General features: G+C 37.2%; 1 protein-coding gene across 1 annotated transcript in view; it reads right to left on the bottom strand.

Moving 5' to 3' along the window:
- Positions 1 to 2842: 2842 nt before the first annotated feature.
- LOC136881318 (ATP-binding cassette sub-family C member 10) overlaps positions 2843 to 22071 on the bottom strand; it is a 146842-nt gene continuing 127613 nt past the window's right edge. Inside the window, exons 22-25 of the mRNA XM_067154131.2 lie at positions 18797 to 19040; positions 8394 to 8533; positions 6939 to 7079; positions 2843 to 3552 (exon numbers count right to left, since the gene is read on the bottom strand). Coding sequence (XP_067010232.2) covers positions 6965 to 7079; positions 8394 to 8533; positions 18797 to 19040 — 499 coding nt within the window. The 3' untranslated portion in view covers positions 2843 to 3552; positions 6939 to 6964. The remainder of the gene's footprint in view (positions 3553 to 6938; positions 7080 to 8393; positions 8534 to 18796; positions 19041 to 22071) is intronic.

The following is a 22071-nucleotide window of genomic DNA, read 5'->3' as shown; positions in this document are numbered from 1 at the left end:
CACACAATGGATGGTTTGATAAAACATTAATGCAGTAAGTTGCGTGCCGCGACAGGGTGAAGTCATAATCGAGGTGGCATCAACATTAATTAAAAACCGAAAAGTGTCGTATGGCTTTTAGTGCTGGTATATCCCAGGACGGGTTAGACTCGCCAGGTGCAGGTCTTTCTATTTGACTCCCGTAGGCGACCTGCGCGTCGTGATGAGGATGAAATGATGATGAAGACAACACATACACCCAGCCCCCGTGCCATTGGAATTAACCAATTAAGGTTAAAGTCCCTGACCCGGCCGGGAATCGAACCCGGGACCCTCTGAATCGAAGGCCAGTACGCTGACCGTTCAGCCAATGGGTCGGACACCGAAAAATGTATTTGTCCACAACACAGCAGCTTCTTATGCATTACCGTACTGTTTGTTAGAAATACATGAACAACAACCGTAGTGAATGCAACTTACAAAATTGTTCACGGTAAATACTGTACATTCCAAGCCACGTCAATTATTGTACTGACATACTGTACTGTATATGGACTCAACATGATAATATGATTTGAAATAAGGTCAACAATAATTGCGAAATAAAGTACCGTGTAGGCCTAATCTACCACAAAATTGAATATTCTAACCTGTTTGGGTTTTCATTCCCTTGCTTATTTCCTTCCAGACATTCTCTCTTACGTTGTTGTTGCAATAATGCTTATGGGTCTTGTCGTAGAGGAAATTACATTTTGGAACTAAACTAATAAGATTTTCCGTGTCCATTATTAGTTAGGTGAATAAACTATTACGAAACAAAGAAACATCCTGACTCTATGCAGGAAACAGCCGACCAAAGAGAATGCAGCCAACTTGCCAGCTGATACATATTATGCTGCCAAACAGCCAGCCGAAAGATCCCGATCGTCTACAAAGTTAAACGAATGTTGAGAACCAGCTGGGTGTTGGTGAGAGGGGGCCTGACACATGCACTCAGAGGCATCGCGATGCCACGCGTTGGCATAAAATTGAAAGTTATTTTTATTTTTACCTTTATACGAGCTAAACATTGTATTATCGTGTCACTCGTAATTATTACATCGCATTATTAGAACGTAGCAAAAGGATGAGGAGACATGAAATAAAATTCTCGCAGGGAAAGAAACTATTTACATTTAGATGTGCTAGTGTTGCTACTGCGCCTTTATCACTCGCACGTAATATCCCAATACTTTCCCATGCACTCATTTCTGCAACTTCGAACCTGTTTTTCTTTTCTTCATTACCTTTAGCACGAAGAGGATTAAAGCAGGAAAATAAAATCAATATCGGCTTGTCCATATGGTACTTGCGTAACAGCCAGAAACTAAGCCCATGGCCGTGACAACTAGTAGGAATGCAGGGGCGAAATAGGCCTATGAATAGGTTCTAAGAATCTCTAAGAATAAGTTACCGATGTCCCATCTGCTCCCGTTAACTTGAAGAAGATGTCGGGGGTTGTGAAAAACTGAGGCGGTTTATGGAAGGTTCAGTCAGTGTGCCCCAGAACATGTGGAAGGCAGTGTGGGGAGGTTTATCGTTTTTTTTTTTTTTGCAAGTTGCCTTACATCGCACCGACACAGATAGGTCTTATGGCGACGATGGGACAGAAAAGGGCTAGGAATGGGAAGGAAGCCGCCGTGGTCTTAAGGTACAGCCCCAGCATTTGCCTTGTGTGAAAATGGGAAACCACGGAAAACCATCTTCAGGGCTGCCGACAGTGGGGTTCGAACCCACTATCTCCCGAATACTGAATACTGGCCGCACTTAAGCGACTGCAGCTATCCAGCTCAGTGGTTTATAGTTCAAGAAAGCAGTAAAAGCCTAAAAACAGTCAACCCTGGACAATTTCTTTTCCAAGTAGGAGCCTAGACTTTTGTGTTTGGAAATGTATTTAATGTCTAATGCAGTATGGAATTTACATAATGTACTGTCACCATCTACCGTTTTAATGTTCTTAGTATTTCTTTTATCTCTTGTGCAAGGTTTTATATAATAATATGTTCCCTTCTCTTATCAAGAATTTTTATAATACAGTATGTTCAATTACAGTATTTTACTTTATCTCTAAAAATACATGTCATGATAATCTAATACTGTATTTATATTGTGGCTTTCTTTTAGCAGCTCTTATATATCAGCCTATTTCGGTATTGTTCACAAACAAGGAAATCTGTTGGCTGTGCGTTTCACATGTATGTCAAAGCACAGAATAAGTTTTCGGTCATTAGCCCTTTTAAGAAGTTTCCTGCTTAAGAAGTTTTTTTTTTTTGGTGGTCCCTTGAAAAACTTCTTAACAGAGTTTCACTGTAACTCTCGTGGACCAAACACAGACTTCACAACCAACCTCACTAATCACCAATTCATACCTCACCGAACGCCTTTCCAGATCACACCTGGAATTGTAAACCCTGACCTCGGTCAGAAATGCTTCGATCGTAATGATCAGACAATCAGCCAATCACGACAGATTATTATTATTATTATTATTGAAATGAAAATGAAATGAAAACCTACAACCAGGCCCAAGGTTGTTATTATTATTATTATTATTATTATTATTATTATTATTATTATTATTATTATTATTATTAAATCTATCTGATGAAGTGTTCCAAAATGACATAATTCTACATTAGTCAGTTATATACAAGTATTTAATTAATAAATAAACCATTGAAGAAATATGCACTATAATTGAGTAAATGTGGGGGAATTCAATCAGAAATGGAAATTTCTACATCTATGTATTTCATTACACATAAAGCCCTCCAGTAGAATCTTTGTATGTTCGGATTTTACTACCTAAAAATTATTAGATGGCTTGAGAGGAAAAATGATATATTTCAGAATCAAAAGCAAAGAGTACAAAAGCTCACAAGATTAGGATGTCTACTGTGAATAGGATACACACATCAATGAAATACAAATACTGTCATAACTTTGAGATCTTTGCACTGAACATTCAACAGAAAATTGGTACATGTGTTACCTGGAATCAAGAGAGCAAATATTTCTCTGAACAATGCTCAAAAGGCAGAGCAGAGAAAGCATTTTAAGGAAGATAATGATCACAACATACTAAAGACATGACATAATATCATCAGAAAGAATTAAAATGATCTATAGTTATAAATACAAAAGAACCCCATAGAAATGCTTTGGTTTCATTGTTATGTCATACACACTGCAATCCAGAAACTGCTCACTTCATACTTCTTAAAATTAATTCACAACAAAGAGCCTAACTGTTAGGAACAAAATAACTGAAGTAACATTTGAATTATAAAGCTCATTACACAAGAATACTATTTCACTGATTTGTAGATAAACTGAAATGTCAACTTTAAAACACTTTCAGCAGAAATCTCTGCCATTTTCAGTCTTCACCTTGTTAGAAAGCTACAACTACAAATCGTTCATTGAACTTTCCAATCAGATCACAGCCTGTTTCGTGGTAATATTCCCCACTTTCTTCAAGAGGAAATGTCCAATACACGTGGCAGGAAGTTTTCAGTGCCAGCCAATTACATTCTGAAAATAAAGAGACATCATGAAACACAACTTCTTTAATCTGATCACACTTAAGCCATTAAAAAAAACAGTCTTGTGTGAATTACTTGGAACACTATAAAAATATATATATTTTATGTACTTTCTTCTGCAATTACACACCTTTAATCTTTCGTAACAGCTAAAATCAATGCACCAGAGGTAAAGCTAAAGGGCCCCATATTACAAATAGTGTTTTGCACCCTGGAAAAGAGTTCAGAGAATGTACTGTAAATGTTAAGTCAAAATCTCAATTTCATAAGAAATGGACATGCAGTGAGAGGAGAGAAGCAATGAAGATGACTGCAAATGTGTCAGCTGTACCCTCTGTACCAGGCAGATCTCTGGACAATAGCCTCCGTCGGAGAGACTCTCTCTCTCTCTCTCTCTCTCTCTCTCTCTCTCAAACTTACCATCATACTATCAGATCCCCGACTGCTGAAGCCCTAAGACTAAAAGTCTACGCAACCTATGAGGAGGTGCATCATCTCTCCACTGATGGGAGCAACAGATGAATAGACGTCACTGCCATTGGCATTCACACGTCACTAGGCTACATAATCAACTTGAACTGTCTGGTTTGAGAGACAAATGAAAAAACAACCTGAAGGAGTAGACCCTGAAAAAAAAAAAAAAAAAAAAAAAAAAAAAAAAAATCTCTGAAACCACAATACTGTACTACAGAAACATACAAGCTTGAGTCCATAAGCATCACTGGCCTCATGATCAATATTCGAGGGACCATTTTCTAGTTACTCGTGGACTTCTTGAATAGATTTGGAAGTAATGACATTCTCCACTCATTTGTGACAGACACTTTAAAGGGGTTGAGAGCCATCTTCAGAAACCACCCCTATGGACCTTAAAAACTGCCTTAAAGCTACTCTGTTTTCATTTAACTTAAACCAAAAACAAAAACCATAAACTTTTGTGAAATAATATTTATTGGTTGTGGTACGTTTTGTCCTTGTAGCAGCCTGCAAATCTCGTCGGAAGATATTTAATATATATCCGCAACATTTGAGCACAAATTTTAAAATTCATCATGTTACGACAGACATTCTACATAGGGTATAATGTATACTTTTGAGGAACAGCCAGATTTTGGGAGTCTCACTTTGCAAAATACCTGGATGTTTGATGTGGGATTAATGTCAGGGGAGTTCCCTGACCACTGCTGCAAATAAATATTGTTTTCTTCTTCTTCTTCTATGACCGCATAGGATCACTTTAGCCAGTCCATCGTTCAGGTCTCTTTGAAGGGATTGTTCGGGCTTTGCGGTCCTCCCAGTACTTCTTAAGATGCACCAATCTTCGTGCCCTTTCCTCGGTTGAAAATATGCGTGTTGTTTGTTTCGTGTAAGGGTAAAGCAGAGGTTTGTATTCTTGAGTTTAAATATTGTTATAAATGAAGAATTTTTTCACTTTCCTTGAAGGTTGGCAAAGCCAAGTCTTCCTGAAAACTTCTATCACCATCTTGAAACCTTTTCTTCAGCTCACGCAGAATTCTCTGTTCAAGTATTCTAATGTACTAGTGACCTTTCATCATGCCATCCACTGGCACTAAGGGTCTCAGACACACATGCATGGAACATCCATGAAACACCTTCACGGGGTGTTCTACGATCTCTTGCAAATTTGTAGGCTCATTCCTTCCTATAGGCACATACTGAACCCTCTGTCCCTGCACTTCAAAGCGTCTTCCACCAGAGAAAGAATTTTCTTTCAGTATTCTATTATTCAATCCTGATGACTATGTGTCCAAAAGAGATGTTTCCTGTGCATTTCTACTGTTAGAACGTGTTTCTTTGGAGACTGTTCCTTCCATTTGCTAGAAGTCTATGATGAACATCTGTCATATGCAGACTGACTTCCCTGTTGCATAATTGACATGCCAAATTCATGGCAGTGAGCCTGATAGAAAAAACAGTCATCACCAGGTGGAATTTTCTTTTTCCTAGCCCAGTTTCTGTTGAGTGAAATTGAGTCAGTCTGTTTGTGCCACTGAGTTATTTGATATTACCAACACAAAATTTAATACCTCTCTCTCTCTCTCTCTCTTTCTCTGAGTCACAGAGCCGATGGCTTGGATGTTATGCCCCTTTAAACAACAATCATCATCATCATCATCATCATCATCTTTGAGTCACATTAGTATTAATTATGTCCAACCCTCGTCCCATTGCTCTAGGGGTCAGGTATGAAGTGAAATGAATCTTCATAGAGAGTTTTTACGACCAAATGCCCTTTCAAACGTCAACCTCATCTGAGGAGTTAATGAGATGAAGCGGATGTGATAAATTGTAGTACGAAGTGAGAGGGTTAAACCAGGTGCTGGCACATAACCTCCTCCTGGTGAATAGCACCAAGGGGTTTGCTCAAGGGTTAACATCCCTATTCAAATCATCATCAACAGTGTCATATGTCCTCACTCCATATGAACACTGCAGAGAGGTTTGGAATTGAATCCAGGCTTTTGGCATGCAATCTACTGATTAGAAATTGTTTACCACTGCCCTCCTACCCTGCCGGTCAACATACTGATGGTGAAACTTTTTCTCCGACCAACGGGAGGACTTGAACAAGCTAACCACGGTGTCGGACCATACAGATTTGACGCCTTAACGATTCTCGCCACCAGGCAGGCCTTTGAGCCATAGAAGTATTCTGCGATGGTGCTACAATTGCACTACGCTTCTTGGGAGTTGTATCCATTAAGGACGAATATTCCGAATCTTACAATGTAACCTCGGGATTCCTCTAAAGTATAACACATGTCAATAAATGCAGTTTCAATCTACACAATTGTCACACACAGCAACAATTATTCAATCAACAAACAATGCACTGCAAGCATGGATCTAAAAATAAGCAATGTGTACACTGTTGCCAACCATTGGAAAAAAATAAAATGGAAACCCACAGCTTGTTCCCAGCCATTCGACCGGGTCAGGAATGGAATGAATGAAGCCCCATCAAGCGGTGAGGATAGGAATTGTGCCAGCTGCCGAAGCCTGTTGCACTCCTCTGGGGCAATGATTAATGAAATGACAGATGAAATGAAATGATACTGGAGAGTGCTGCTGGAATGAAAGATGACAGGGAGCACCGAAGTACCTGGAGAAAAACCTGTCCTGCCTCCGCTTTGTCCAGCACAAATCTCACATGGAGTGACTGCCATTGGAAAAAATATATAAAAAAAGAAATAATATTCCAATTAATTCCTATGGGACTGTACAATAATTTGAAACAAAGAAGGGAAGAATTAAAGAAGTGAAACACTTCTGCATGTTTGTGTGGTTTAGTCAGTACTTACAGAATTCCAAGAAAAATGAAAAGCACTGTAGTAACAGTTCAGATTTACTTACCCACAAAAATACTTAACTGGCACTAACTACGACATCTCATATTCAGGACTAGCAAGTTTATAAAAATGAGAGTTGTGGTTCCTCATTAAAACATCTGGATTATCAAATTCTAGCACTTCTCCATCACCCATCACCAGGACCCTGGAACAAAAGAACACAGAGTTGCACAAAACCCACAAGAACTCTAGTGAATATATTTTACGTTGCCACACCACAAACAATATTACATGTTACCATTGATGTTTTCACGGCCCATACTTGTCGACATGATATGGGCTTTTGGGCTTATGGAGTGAAAAGAAAATAAGGTGAAACTCCTTATGTTTTGCAGAGAACTTTGCTCTGAGTCTTCAGAAAAAATTCTTGATTGTTTCCAAGGTAGTCTTCTGTAATAATGAGGATTTGAATTTAAGAATATTTTACCGTTGGAGAATTGTGGTGGTTCGCTCATTCGTCATCAGGTGCCTCACTGTATGCTGGCACAGCGCTCCAAGCGGGAGCTGACGGATAGACAATGGGGCATCCAAGAAGTGGCAGCAATGTATGGCTTGGTGTTTGTTGTAACAGTGTAGAATGTAGTCAGTCTGAGTCACATGTCTGCTGAAGTGACAGTGGTGTAATGGATATGTACAGGTGAGCATAACAGAGGGGGGTGTCCAATTCTTGTGCAAAGGTAGGCTTCGACAAGTGAAATCTGTGGTCAAATGCAAGCTGTGTACAGGGACGTATATTTAAAACAAAGCATTGTGTTCAAGCAGTGCGCTGAATTTCGAGGTGGGTGGGAATAGGAATTCATGGCAGATCTCACATCCAGGTTGAGTGTCAGTACTGACCCATGGCACAATTACCGTGTATCCCTGCAAATTGAATCACTTGAATTTTAAACCTCACCGTAGAACTTCAATGCTTCTCCATAACTCACCCGTAAGCGAGTCACGTTGGAAAGCAAATTATGGTATTGTACTACACTGGACTTGATCTTATACCTTACATCCCTCACGTACTGGTATTCTGAAATTGAAGCCAGTTCAATAGTGTCACATTCCATCTAGATCATCAGGCTAGGAAATACCCACCTGTCTGTTACCAAACAAGATCACAGGATCAGAGCAGACAGTTAGACATTGAGCTGAGAGCAGGCATGTCACAGAGTGTACCTTGTCGTATTTACACGGACATGAAAAAAGGCCAAGGTTTAAAGATTTGAAATGAATAAAATAAGATGAAACCTCAATTGCTTTCTTTCAAGGAATATTTGTGTGACATAAGCAAGTAAATATGATATTTGTCGACTGAAATGCACTCTCTTCTGTTGCCACTCATTTCCATAATATGGAACAACTGTTTTAATTGTAGAAAACTAATCTGTCAATGACAACTACAACAACAAGTCCTTTATATACACATTCCCATCTTCCAACCTGATGATACAAATAATTACGTCATACATATTACCTGTCAAGGTCCATCACAGTACTGGCTCGATGAGCAATGGACAATACTGTGCTGTGTCTGAAGGAAGTTCGTAGTGTGTGCTGGATATTACGATCAGTCTCCATATCTACATTGGCTGTTGCTTCATCGATGCACACTATCTAAAATGTAATCCAGAATCAAGACATATAGTATTAAAAATAATTACTAGTAAAATTTATTATAAAGTAAAATATGAACCTTTATGAAGTCAAACCACACGGATCCTTAAGTTTAGAATGTAGAATAGAATTATTTTATTCTAAACAATTCTTAACCCTCGAGCTAACTTTTGGTCTGTCTGCCCATGGCAGCACTTTATATCAGAGGTTTGGACATGCTCTTTATATCATCACAAAAATCAGACTATTATTTATTGAATATTATATCAACTGCATATCAATTAAAACAGAAGTGTTTGATCAAGAAATAGATTACAATCAAATATTGTACTAACGATTTATGAACATTTTACAAAGGTAAAATTAAGTGTATCCTCCTAATTCAATACTCATATAATTACATCATTAGACGGAGTAATCAAATTAAAACATGTTTCACCTCGTTTGAGCCATCTTCAGTGAAAAAAGGGAGGGGTTGAACTAATTTACATAATACAAGCTAAAAATTTGCCAAAAAACATAATGAAGGAACAAATGAAAAAACAAAAGAGAGACATGACGGAAATGAAAACCCGATATACAATATTTACATCATGTGGAGCAAAAAACAACTCGCTGCGTTAAAATTCAATGAAAACAGGGGTTAATACAAAACACAGTTGAGTCTAAAAACTGTGTTACCTAAGAAGAAAATAAATGAAAAATGATACAGATGGAAACGAACAATAAGTACACAAAGCGAGGTTGCGGACCTCTTAGTTTACAAAATTTGGTTTTATAACAATTCAAAACAGGATGAAATCACTGTGTCAAAAACTCAGGTCAAAAGTCTGCCTTTATGAAAATACCATCACATCAAATGGCTACGAGGGGAGTGGGAGCGAAAAAGTTTGAGAAACTAAGCCTGAGATAACGTGCAGGCAAAATGCATGTGACAAGTGATAGAAAAACGCTGATGAAACTTTAGAACAGCAGCATTCTCAATATCTTCTTAATCCCGTTCTCAATTATTGTTTCACAAAGTTGGCTGGTTTGTTTGCCTTATTTTAAAAGGTCGGGAGGGCCGTGACTAAAATTGAGAAGCTGTGTTAGAGCAGATGACAGATGCAAACTGGTAAACTGTAAGTGACCTAGTGGAAACCGCCAATGAAGTTCCAATCTGTAATGGAAAAAAGGAGGTTGTGTGAAAAACTAGGGCTGATAAGTAAAAAGTGTAAAATGGGTGTGAAGAAAGCTTTAAACTTACGGTGTTTACAAGGTGGTTGTCCTCTCAAAACGGCCTGGCCTTCTCAAAGTAATGGTCCCGTTCATCCGATCGAGTCTATTGTTGGCTCAGCTGTGTTTGTGCGGATGGAAGGAGCGGAGGGGGAAGGGGTGGTGCATGGGTGGTGGGGAGAGGGTGGGGAGGGGGAAGTGGTGGTGTGTTGGAGAGATGGAGGCGGGGTTTGTTTATATTATAGAAGTTCTGACAAATATATGGAACACTGAACATGTCGAGGCAGCATCATACGTTGCAGTCTTGCACAACTCTTCCTTGTTGACACTGTTGACACTACTGTATCATGTTCTGTGTTGTGTTTATGTCTCTATATATTGCTGTAATAGAGTTGTGCACAATTTTGAGTTTATGAGTTTGCAAAATATGGCCGATAATTTGCAGGAACACCGGGCGAGTTGGCCGTGTGGTTAGGGGTGCACAGCTGTGAGCTCACATCCGGGAGATAGTGGGTTTGAATCCCACTGTCGGCAGCTCTGAAGATGGTTTTCCATGGTTTCCCATTTTCACACCAGGCAAATGAGGCTGTACCTTAATGAAGGCCATAGCCACTTCCTTCCCATTCTTAGGCCATTCCTGTCCCATTGTTGCCATAAGACCTATTTGTGTCGGAGCGACATTAAGCAAAAAAATTGCAGGATCAGACGGATGATGGGAGGTCAAATTTTGAGAAAGACAAGAACAATGAAGTGCAACTGGAGGATTCTTCATAAGGAAGATATGAAGAATATATACCCTGTAGGGTGTAAGAGTGCTATTATCACAAACTGGAACACCTCATGGAGGCCTGACAACTGTGGAGGAAAAAAGTGAAGATGCAAGCAACAGATCCTAAGTAAAGTGTAAAGGTTGTGGTGCACAGTTCTTGTATAAACTGTGTATTCTCGTTTCAGGGTAGTACTACAATATATATATATTGTGACAGTTATGGTCTTGGACACTTTCGAGTAATATATCTGTGAGCAGGCTATACTTGGAGAGGCATGTATACGAGCTTAGTGAGTGATGATAAAGATGTTGATTCCCATAGGGAACCTGAAATAGTGAGCGAGATATAGTGGTTTCTTTTTCTCTTGTATTCTTTTGTGTGTAAGCTGCTGGAGGAGAATTCAGCCAGCCTTGGCCGCAGCGAGTTGGATGGAAATAAACAATACTTTGCAACCTTTAAAAACCTGAGAGAGCCAACACATGGATGTAGTGTAAGTAATTTCAAATCTTCCACATACTGAGCTTAGGAGCCACCACAAATAATTTTACTGTGTATGCAATGACAATTCTACATGTGTTGAAATGTTTATATGGAAAATTAAACAGTGTGGAAATTTATTAACATTCAACCTTCTAAATTCTCTTTGACAATATAAGTGAATCAATGCATGAACAGCATATTCTGGAACAATGAATGTATAAGAATTCAGGACGCTAATTGAACAACGTATTTCCGGTCAAGGCATCCAGATCCTAGCTTACTTCGAGCCTCGAGTAGGTTTGTCACCTGCTCTCTTGTTGGCGCTCGCCTACACGCTGCATCTCAGAAAACTCGCCTAACCAGCCAGCCCAAGGAACACTGAACAGCTGTTGCTCTACTTCACATATGCCGGAGAGGTGATACTTCCTTCACCTCACCGCCATTCAACTCAGAATTGAAAGCTACTAACAGACGTCAAATGTGTGAGGAATTCATACTATAAAAGTATGTACCATTCCATGCTATTTCTGAAGATACATGCTAAAGACACTCCGGTAATTCTTTCTATTACCAGTTTCAGGGAATCTTATCCATAAGCGTACGAGTTCGAACCACAATCAGCGACATGAAGATCAACGAGGGGCATTTCATTATTAGCTGGGAAACATCAACCATCACCATGCAGTACTAAACAGTACAACTGATGCCAACAGTCTCATAATGCCAGGAATCCAACCCTAAGGTCATTGAGGACATCATTCCCGGCCGATAATCTGCTTATCCAACGATATCAGCAAAATTATCACAAAAATAATTTGTTACTTGCAAAATCAGCAAAGTCAAAGTTAAGTCTACATGTTATGGTACGGAGTAATATCTGTTCTATGTAGAAGTATTAGTAGTTAACTTTCTTCTGGAAGGGATTATTTATGAGGTATTTTTGCAGTAGTTCTTTAGTATTATTTGAGATATCTTTACCATGTGTTTTTCGCATTTTTCTCAACGTAGAACACAGAATTTTCTTTGAGTGCTAAAATTCACTACTTGTGATGTGAGAATTTTTCATGTAATTCGGTTGTGCGGGATTAACAAGGGCCTATCATCGAATATGAATCCAGATAATATTACAGTTATCTGCCTAGATTAAGAGAATATTATTTATCCATTTGATTGCTATGATATCAAGGAACATTTCACATCAATATTTTTGTCTTCGGAAATATCTTTCTAGTTTGCTACATTTCTGCATGAATATTAAGCTCATATGATAAGCAAATGCTATGACTGTAGTCCGAGAAGATTTCTTCAAGAATTATTTCAGCTAGTAAGGAAGGATAGTGTTTGAATTTGCATTTTGCGTGTAGTTTAGTACATTTTCAAAGTCTTAACCCATAATATTTCAACGGATGTCAGGAATAATGATGTATTTTTCTCATGCATTGAGTCATGCACTGAGAGACATTTATTGGGAATAATCGTGTTATTTGTGCTGTTGGGATAAGTCTTAGCATTACTGAAATCCCTAGCACGTGTAGTATTGTATTACGCGATAATTTAATGAGATGTGTCTATGACGACCGATATTTAATGGATTATTACCAGTCTTTGAACACAAATTTAACTCTGTCATTTCCATGAGGTGAAATAAGAATGTGTGAGTCTCCATAATAATTTACAGAAACATGACATGCAACCACATGTCCTCTTTTGTAGAAATATCGGATGTTCACAAAACTTCTACCTTATAATGATATTCGATGAGCGTAATTGTAGCAGAATTACATAGTAACGTCATGTTAAGTGTACATTCCTCTGCCTAATAATTTTCTTAGTTGGACTGAGTTTGATACGAATGACTGAGTCCATTATTCGTCACATTTTTCCTAGACCACGTTAATATTTGAGAATCACCATATTTGCCCGAGCTTACAGATTACTTGTCATCACTAAAAGACTAGATATAAGTGAATACGTGGTGTACATTTTGTGTTCTAGAATTCATCTGTAAGCATTTCTAGTGGTAGTTAATGGTAGTTCATTTTCACCATTTGGTAGTTGGTGATAAGTGTAGATTTGAGATGATGTTTGCAGACTGATTTATTTCAGCTGATTTTGTAACTTGTGTTTATTTTATATTTGATCTATTACTGTGTGTCACCTTCATTGTTTTCAAAGTTTTCAGCATTGTTATTTTCATCTTATATGGATAAAGAATTAAAATAATTTTCAGTTTAATTTATAATTCACAAGAGTTTATCGTGAAAATAAAAATTTTTGTTGAGCAGATATTTACTTTATTGTCGAATTGACAACAACTATGATTTTCTAAGAAAGAAGCATAATTAAGTTAAATTCATTTTAAAGATGATTTTGATGTCACAATTAAACTCTAATTTTCTTGTTTGTTGAAATTTCACTGATTCACTGTAAACTTATATTAGTGTCATTTTCTTTTCAGATTTGCACCGAAATATTTCAGATTCCAAAGAAGAGCATTTCTCATAATTAAAATTAAAATTCTTCAGAAAATCAATATTGTAATTGACTTAAATTTTGTCAGAATGATTAGAGAATAATTTATGCTATACCATCCCATTAACTTTTTTTCGGATGTACCTAAAGAGCACAAAATTAATTTTAAAGTTAATGATCATTCTTCTTCATCTTAGTTTGCCAGGATGGCTTTACTGCTTTCAATAAATCATGCAACATTTCTTCTATCTACGATGATTATTATTTGCCAAATCCTGCCAACATCATTGGATCCACATATTTAATTTCAACATGTCAATTCCTTACTGAGCACCCCTTGAGGTGTCTCATGGTGCTCTGATGACAAGCTGGGCTTTATCAAGATTATTCATTCTATAAACGGGCAGAATATCTACACATCCATTTGCTACAAAATGATGCTTGTCTCATATGCTCCCATTGTGTTTATTTTTACCTAAATATAAGTACAAATATTCAGTACAAGTTTTGTAAAAATAAACAATTTAAATAAATTCAACAGTTCTTTTGACTTAAGCTGTTTGGAAGATAGATCACTGTTTTAGTAATATCATCTCCTTACTCGTTGGATTTTTTTGGATAAAAGGATATATTTATATGTGGAAAATATTAGATTGGTTGAGGCATGCTATGATGACTCAAGCTGTCAAGTACGTTTTGCAAACCAGCTATCAGCATCATTCCCTGTTTGGAACTGATTGTGTCAGGTAGACTCCTTATCACCAGGACTTATTCAATATTTACCTGCGAAAGGTGAGGTGTGAAACTGATAGAGCTAGGAAGATAGAGATGGTTGGAGATGAGACTACTCTGGTATTTGTGAGTGATGTAGTGATTATTGGTGAAACTCTAGCTCAGGCGAGGCAGATACATGCTGGTGTTTACAAGAAGCAAGGAAAGTGTGGTTGGCAGTGAATGACTGGGAAGACTCCTATACTGTACTGGACTGTATTGCACCAACAGAACAGACCTGTTACCATCAAGTGTATAGAGAGCTTCAAGTACTGTATATGGAATCATTACTGTCAAGTACAAACGAGGTAGAAAAAGAAGGCAAAGATAAAAAATGCAACCTGAGGGACTTTTATTTAAAACTAACTTTTTAACATCATGTTGGATATTCCAACAAAGCAAGAACCATCTATATATGAACTTAGTAAGACCAGTTTCACTGTATGGGTGTGAGACATGGGCAACCCCACAGATGACGGGAGAGAAAATTAGTTCTTTTGGACGGAGTTCTGGGAGGAAGATCTTTGGTCTTTTTTTCAATGCAGAGAAGAAAATATGGGAGAAAGGAAAAAAAGACAATTCATACCATACTTTGGAAAACCTGACACTGGAAAAGTGATGGAAAGAAAAAGACTACAATACGTGGGTCACGTTGAGAGAGCAGAGAATACTCCTCTAAAACTGTGTTCAGCTCTCAATCAGCTAGGAGGCACTCAGCAGATTACCCAAGAACAAGATTACAAGTGACAAGTTTTGAAAATCAAGTACCGGTAGTGAAATATTTAAGGTTAAGTACTTAAACATTATACAGTAGAAGTCTGTTATAGCGAGAATTCATAACAGTGAAAAATTTACTCGCTATAGCGGATTGCCGTTATATCCGATTTTTTGTAAAAGTTGGGAAAACTTGCATACACATTAAATTCAGTATGAAATGGCAATCAGTTTGTTCAAAATTTGAATTTTCATGGATAATATCCACAGTGCGGCTTACTTGTTTTTTGTTTTTTGAAATCCGATGCTACGTGAAAGTGTGTGTTTAATTTCATTCTGCAAAAATATATATTACCGTATTTCTCCAAATCCAAGACGACCCCCACTTGTTCCTACAAAAAATTATCAGTCTTAAAAAGTGCTTTGTAAAAATCATATGAATGTCTTTCTTATATAGTACGCATTTTTAGACTGTAGACGCCGAACATTGGCTTTAGTTATGCCGTAATTTTTTGTGGCTGTACAATTATGCTTTATTTCAGTGGGTTTAATAACCATTAACTTAAAATTGGCCTCATAATATCGCAGGGAACTCGTTGAATATTTGCTGGCAATACACATTCCACGCGTCTCTACAATACAACGAACCATCAGGAAAATATTCTTGCTTACTATAAAATTGTTATTTTCACTCAGCGTCAGATATAACTGGCTGCCGCTACACACACGTCTTGCTCGCCAGATTCGGCCAACTTCAGCGGCTAGTGATGTACAGGTCTTAATTGCGGACTTTGCGCCGCGGTATGACAATTCCGCCCATGCATTTTTGTGCACATACCTCACAATTTCATCTTCAACTTCTTTAAAGCATCCTTGTTGTGGGCCACTGAATGCATTTTTTTGTGCAGTACACATTTTTAATGCCGAATATTGGCTTTAGTTAGGCCTATGCCGTATTTTCTTCCGCTGCACAATTATTATACATTTCCGAGTGTTTAATAGCCATTAACTTAAAACTTACTTCAAACTCTGCAATGCAAGATTTATCTCCAGCTTGTATTTTGTATTCATACTGAATGCATTTTGAGCATTTATCAACAGCTGGGGAGCCAAAACTTAAGTTGTATTCATTTATGAATATGTCATAGAAATAAGATTAGGGGACTTTGAGTTCTACGGTAGTGTTATCATTGTAGTCCGGCTCCATGGCTAAATGGTTAGCGTGCTGGCTTTTGGTCACAGGGGTCACGGGTTCGATTCCCGGCAGGGTCGGTAATTTTAACCATCATTCGTTAATTTCACTGGCACGGGGGCTGGGTGTATGTGTCGTCTTCATCATCATTTCATCCTCATCACGACGCGCAGGTCGCCTACGGGAGTCAAATCAAAAGACCTGCACCTGGCAAGCCGAACATGTCCTCGGACACTCCCGGCACTAAAAGCCATACGCCATTCCATTTTATTTCATTTCAACTTAAAATTGGCATCATAACATCGACGAGAATCCGTTGAAAATTTGCCAGCAATACCTGTTCCACGTATCTTTACAATACGACGATCCATCACGAAAATATTCCTGCTATCTATAAAACTTAATTTTACTAAGCGTCAGGTACAGCAGACGCGTTATAACTCTGCTACTGAGTAGCCGTGGCCTTTCTAAGAATTTGAAGGCTCGCATGTTTTGATGCCATTCTGCAGATTTGAGAAACGTTTTTGTAGAGGATAATAGAATGTCATTCTCTCTTCACTATTTCTCGAGATCCAGTGACGTTACACATACGCACTCTACGACCGGTCACCGCGGCTAGCGATGTACGCCTATGATAAAGAGGTGGTCGTCAACGAGTTTTTGTGCACACACGCGGAGGGGTGAAAAGAAACAGCGTGGTTACTGCGGTAGTTGCCAGTGGTGTTCATTACTATCAGGCCGCGAATGCAAAATGGCCCTTGATTTTTCACATGAGATTGTGAGAAAAAAACGTAGTCTTGGATTCGGAAAAATACGATATCACTCCAGAGGCTTCTGTGGCAAACATTTCAGTTCTCTTTTTCAAACGGCATCACCTAACCTAACCATATATGCATCATGAAAACCTATTTGAAACACATGTAGAGAAATGATAATCACCTCATTAAAAATTGACATGGGAATAGCTTTCCGAAATTTAACTAGACACGAGAAAATATAAACTATCCTCTGAAATCAGTGATGTACCCTGTCATATCTTGAGGTGTATCACTTTCTTACTTAATTTCAGTATATGGTATACCATTAAAATCAAGAAACTTTCTTTAATTTCAGTATACAGTATACCATTAAAATTAAGAAATCGTTTACTTCAGCCTTTATTTTCAATGAGTTAACAACTGCTATCGGCCATGTTATTTACGCATTTATTACGAAAACATGTTATCCTCTTTCATTTCGAAATTTCTTTTGAGAACAGTAGTCGACGGGTATTACTAACAGACTCCAATATCGCCTTCGAATGTTGACAAGAGACCTCGCAAATGCACATAGCGCGAAAACTATAGGCTACCGTGCCGAAGATGATCGATCGCATTTTGTGGCAAACATTTCAGTTTTCTTATTCAAACAGTGTCACATATCCTAACTTATCTGTACTACCGTATATGTATGATGAAGACATAATTCAAGCGGAAGTAGAGAAATTATAATCTTCTTGCTATAAATTTACATGATAATAGCCTTTCCGTAATCTAACCGACGCGAGAAAATATAAACTAACCTCGTAATCAATGACGCACTCTGCCATATCTTGAGGTGTAGGCCTATCTCATTCTTACTTAATTGAGGTATTTAGCATTAAAAGTAAGCGATTGTTTATTCAGCGTCTATCTTCAACGAGTTAACAACGGTTATCGGACATCTTATTTATGCATTTATTATGAAAACATATTCTCCTCTGTCATTTTCCTCGAGGAAAAGCAGTCGACGGGTATTACTAATCGACTTCGACATTGCCTTCGAATGTCGACGAGAGAGCTCGCTGGTGGGCATAGCAAGAAAATGATACGGCACCGAAGATGATTGATCGCATGCAGTATAATGACTGGGTGCATAAATATCGGCAACGGAAAAATGGAGTGCGAATAATCGCTCGTAATAACGGATGCATCAGTGATAGAGTTCTCGCTGTAGCCGAAGGATAATACACAGTTTAATATAGGAAATTTGAAGGGATGGACAAAAGTTATCGTTATAACGGAGTTCTCGTTATATGCCGTACTCACTATAGCGGACTTCTACTGTATTTAGCAGTCTACCTATTCAATACATGTTACAGTATATACACTTGTCTATACATGTTTCTTCCCTTGGGGGACATCATCCTCTGGAGTGCTTAAAAAATATAGGCTACATCAGATACAAAAATTACATTTTAAAATGGTAAGACACAAGTTAAAATTCATTATGTTACAACAAAACATTTATAATAAGCTGCTGAATTGCAAACACTACAGGGTGTTCTCTCTTGTGGTCAAATTATTTTCTCTTTGTACAACTTTTACTTAGGTATGGCACATACAAAATCTTAAAGGTGAATTAAAATATCAAAACATACATTACACACACGATACAATGCATGCTTCCAAACACTATCAGAATAATATGAATTTTAAAAAATTCTGGACTGGCTAGATCCTTATTGTATACCTAAACTATTGACTTTTGTGATCCCCAAGTAACATATGACTGTTTGGTAGCTTTACCACCACAGTGAGGGCAATGCATGTGTTACACCATAATGAAAATTTCATCATTGTCATATGTGCTAATGGACAATTGTGTGTGCAGATGTGCAAAAAAATTTACCTTGGCATTGTGCAGTACAGCCCGCACCAGACAAAGTAGCTGACGTTGGCCCACAGACAGGTTCCGGCCTCCAGGTTCTAACTTGGCATCCAACCCACCCAACTTCCGTATAGTGCTCACCAGATGACACCTCTGTAAGGCACCAATGAGTTCAGCATCCCTGAATTCCATGCCAGGGTCCAGGTTCTCCCGAATTGTTCCCGAGAAGAGAAATGGATCTTGTGGTATCACAGCAAGGCGAGACCTTCAAGGAAATACTGTATTAAAATAGCATATTATCACTGATTCAGTGAAGTAGATATTGTTTCATACTGGGACACGTATTTAGAAGAAACATACTTTCAATTCCTTAACACTCAGGTATGTAATCTATGAACAATACAAAAAGTGGCATATACTACGATTACTGATAATGGAAATTTAAAAATTGTGGACCACACTATTTCCCCTGCGATTGCATTTTTATATGCTAAGTCAAACGTCTTCAACTGTTCCTCTCACAGACATTTTAGTTCTTGCTGTACATAATGGTGAGCAGAAAAACATGTTGTGTTTGGAATAGAGGGCCCTTATTTAATGTGTTCATTAGCAAAATAGCATCAGATTTAAAGGAAAATAAAAAATTTAAAACCAATGAGAATGGTTAAAGTGATAAAGTTTTAGACATGACATATTATGTTATTGTGAATATTGAGATAAGTTATGAAAATATAGACAGTTATTTAAATTCAGTGTAAGAATTATTTTAGAAAGTAGGCCTACGGTTCCTGCAAGCAATATTATACGTTTTCAGAGGCTGAAGTAAGGCCCAAGTAAGACATACCAGTACACAGCTACATGCATGCACCTTGGGATGGAAGATAATGACTTTCTAGTTTAAATTCAATTCCGAGGGATCCATTTTGGTGAACTCCATTGCAGAAATAATGTTTGTTAAATTCTTTTAATTATTATTAATGAGGAAAGTGAAATATATATATATATATATATCAACTGAGGCAAAAATGAGTTATCTATATATATAAAATAGCTTGTCCTGACTGACTGACTGATTCATCATCGCCGAGCCAAAACTACTGGACATAAAGAAATGAAATTTTGGGGATATATTCATGTTATGATGTAGGTGCTCGCTAAGAGAGGATTTTTGGATATTCCTTCGGTAAGGGGGTGAAAATGGGGGTGAAATTTTAAAATGAGTGTATCTATATCTCAAAACTTTAAAAGTTTACAGATGTAAAAATTGGTATTTAGAATCTTCTTTAAAAATAAGGAAACACGTATTTTTTTGTTTTCAGAAAATCCCAATAGGAGGGGTTAAAAAGGGTGAAAAAGTGGTTGAATGCCTTTAATCAGGATACCGGTACTTATATCTCAGAAACTGAAGATATTACAGACCTCAAAATTGGTACTTTTGATCTCTTTCAAAAATAAAAAAACAAGTATTTTTTTGTTCTTGGAAAATCCAATTAATGGGAGGGTGAAAAGGGGGTGAATTTTTACAATGAGTGAATCTATATCTCCAAACATTTAAAGTTTGCAGATGTAAAAACTGGTATTTAGAATCTTCATTAAAAATAAAGAAACACGTATTTTTTTGTTTTCGGAAAATCGCAATAGGAGGAGTGAAAAGGGGTGAAAAATGGGTTGAATGCCTTTAATAGGCTACTTATATCTCAGAAACTGAAGATATTATAGACCTGAAAATTGGTGTTTGGGATCTCTTTTAAAAATAAAGAAACACGTATTTTTTGTTTTTCTGGAAAACCCAATTAAGGGGGGTGAAAAGAGCGTAATATTTTAAAATGACTGTATCTATATCTCAAAACGTTTAAAGGTTATAGATGTAAAAATTGGTATTTAGAATCTCCATTAAAAATAAAGAAACACTTATATTTTGTTTTCGGAAAATCGTAATAGGAAGGGTGGTAAAGGTTGAAAAACGGGTCGAATGCATTTCATGAGTCTACTTATATTTCAGAACCTGAAGACATTACAGACCTGAAAATTGGTGTTTGCGATCTCCTAAAAAATATAGAAACACGTATTTTTCTTTTTGTGGAAAATCCAATTAATGGGGGGGGGGGGGGGGTGAAAATGGGGTGATTTTTTAAAATGAGTGTATCTATATCTCAAAACTTTTTAAGTTTATAGATGTAAAAATTGGTATTTAGAATCTCCTTTAAAAATAAAGAAACATGTATTCTTCTGTTTTCGGAAAATCCCAATAGGAAGGGTGTAAAAGGGTGAATAATGGATTGAATGCCTTTCATGAGGCTACTTATATTTCAGAACCTGAAGATATTACAGACCTGAAAATTGTTATTTTGGATCTACTTTAAAAGTAAAGAAACACGTATTTTTTCGTTTTTGGAAAATCCAAGTATTGGGGGGGTGAATTTTTTAAAATGAGTGTGTCTACATCTTAAAATTTTAAAATTTACAGATGTAAATTTGGTAGTTAGAATCTCCTCTAATAATTAAGGAACACGTATTTTTTGTTTCCTGTAAATCCTAATAGGAGGGGTGTAAAAGGGTGAAAAGTGGGTTGAATGCCTTAATTGAGGATACACATATCTCAGAAACGAAAGATATTACAGAACTGATAATTTTCATATGGGATCTCCTTTAAAAATAAAGAAACACGTATTTTTTAGTTTTTGGAAAAGCCAATTAATGGCGGTTAAACAGGAGTGACAAATTGGGGTGAATTTTTTGAAAGACTGTATCTACAGAATATCTTGGAAACGTAAAATGTTACAGAGTAAAGAGTGAGTGTAAATCTCCTGTAAATGTAAAGAAATATAGGTGATTTGTTTTGGAAACTTCACTTAAGGGGAACTCAAAAGGGGTGAAATTTTAAAATGAGAATTTTTACAGTATATCTAAAAAAACTTAACATGTTACAGAAGTGAAAAATGGTATTTTTTTTATCTCTATTAAGCATAAAGAAACGTGTACTTTTAGTTATCGGAAATACCACTTGGGTGGAAGGGGGGTAAAAGTGACTGAAAATGGTGATGAATTTTTTTAATTAGGCTACTGATATCTCAGAAATGAAGATGTTACAGACGTGAAATTTGATATTTGCAATCTGCTTTAGAAGTAAAAAAACACGTATTCTCGGAAAATCCAATGAAGGGGGGGGGGGTTGAAAGAATTGAAAAATTAATTGACTGAATTGTATGAGAATACATACATCTAATAAAAACTAAAGTTGTTACAGACATGACAATTCTTATTTGGACCTCCTTTAAAAACAAAGAAGAACGCGT

This window comes from Anabrus simplex, chromosome 9, assembly GCF_040414725.1.
Source record: "Anabrus simplex isolate iqAnaSimp1 chromosome 9, ASM4041472v1, whole genome shotgun sequence".
In the NCBI taxonomy this organism is placed as follows: domain Eukaryota; kingdom Metazoa; phylum Arthropoda; class Insecta; order Orthoptera; family Tettigoniidae; genus Anabrus; species Anabrus simplex.
Note: the sequence above shows the minus strand (reverse complement) of the source record. Positions and strands in the feature narration are given on the sequence as shown.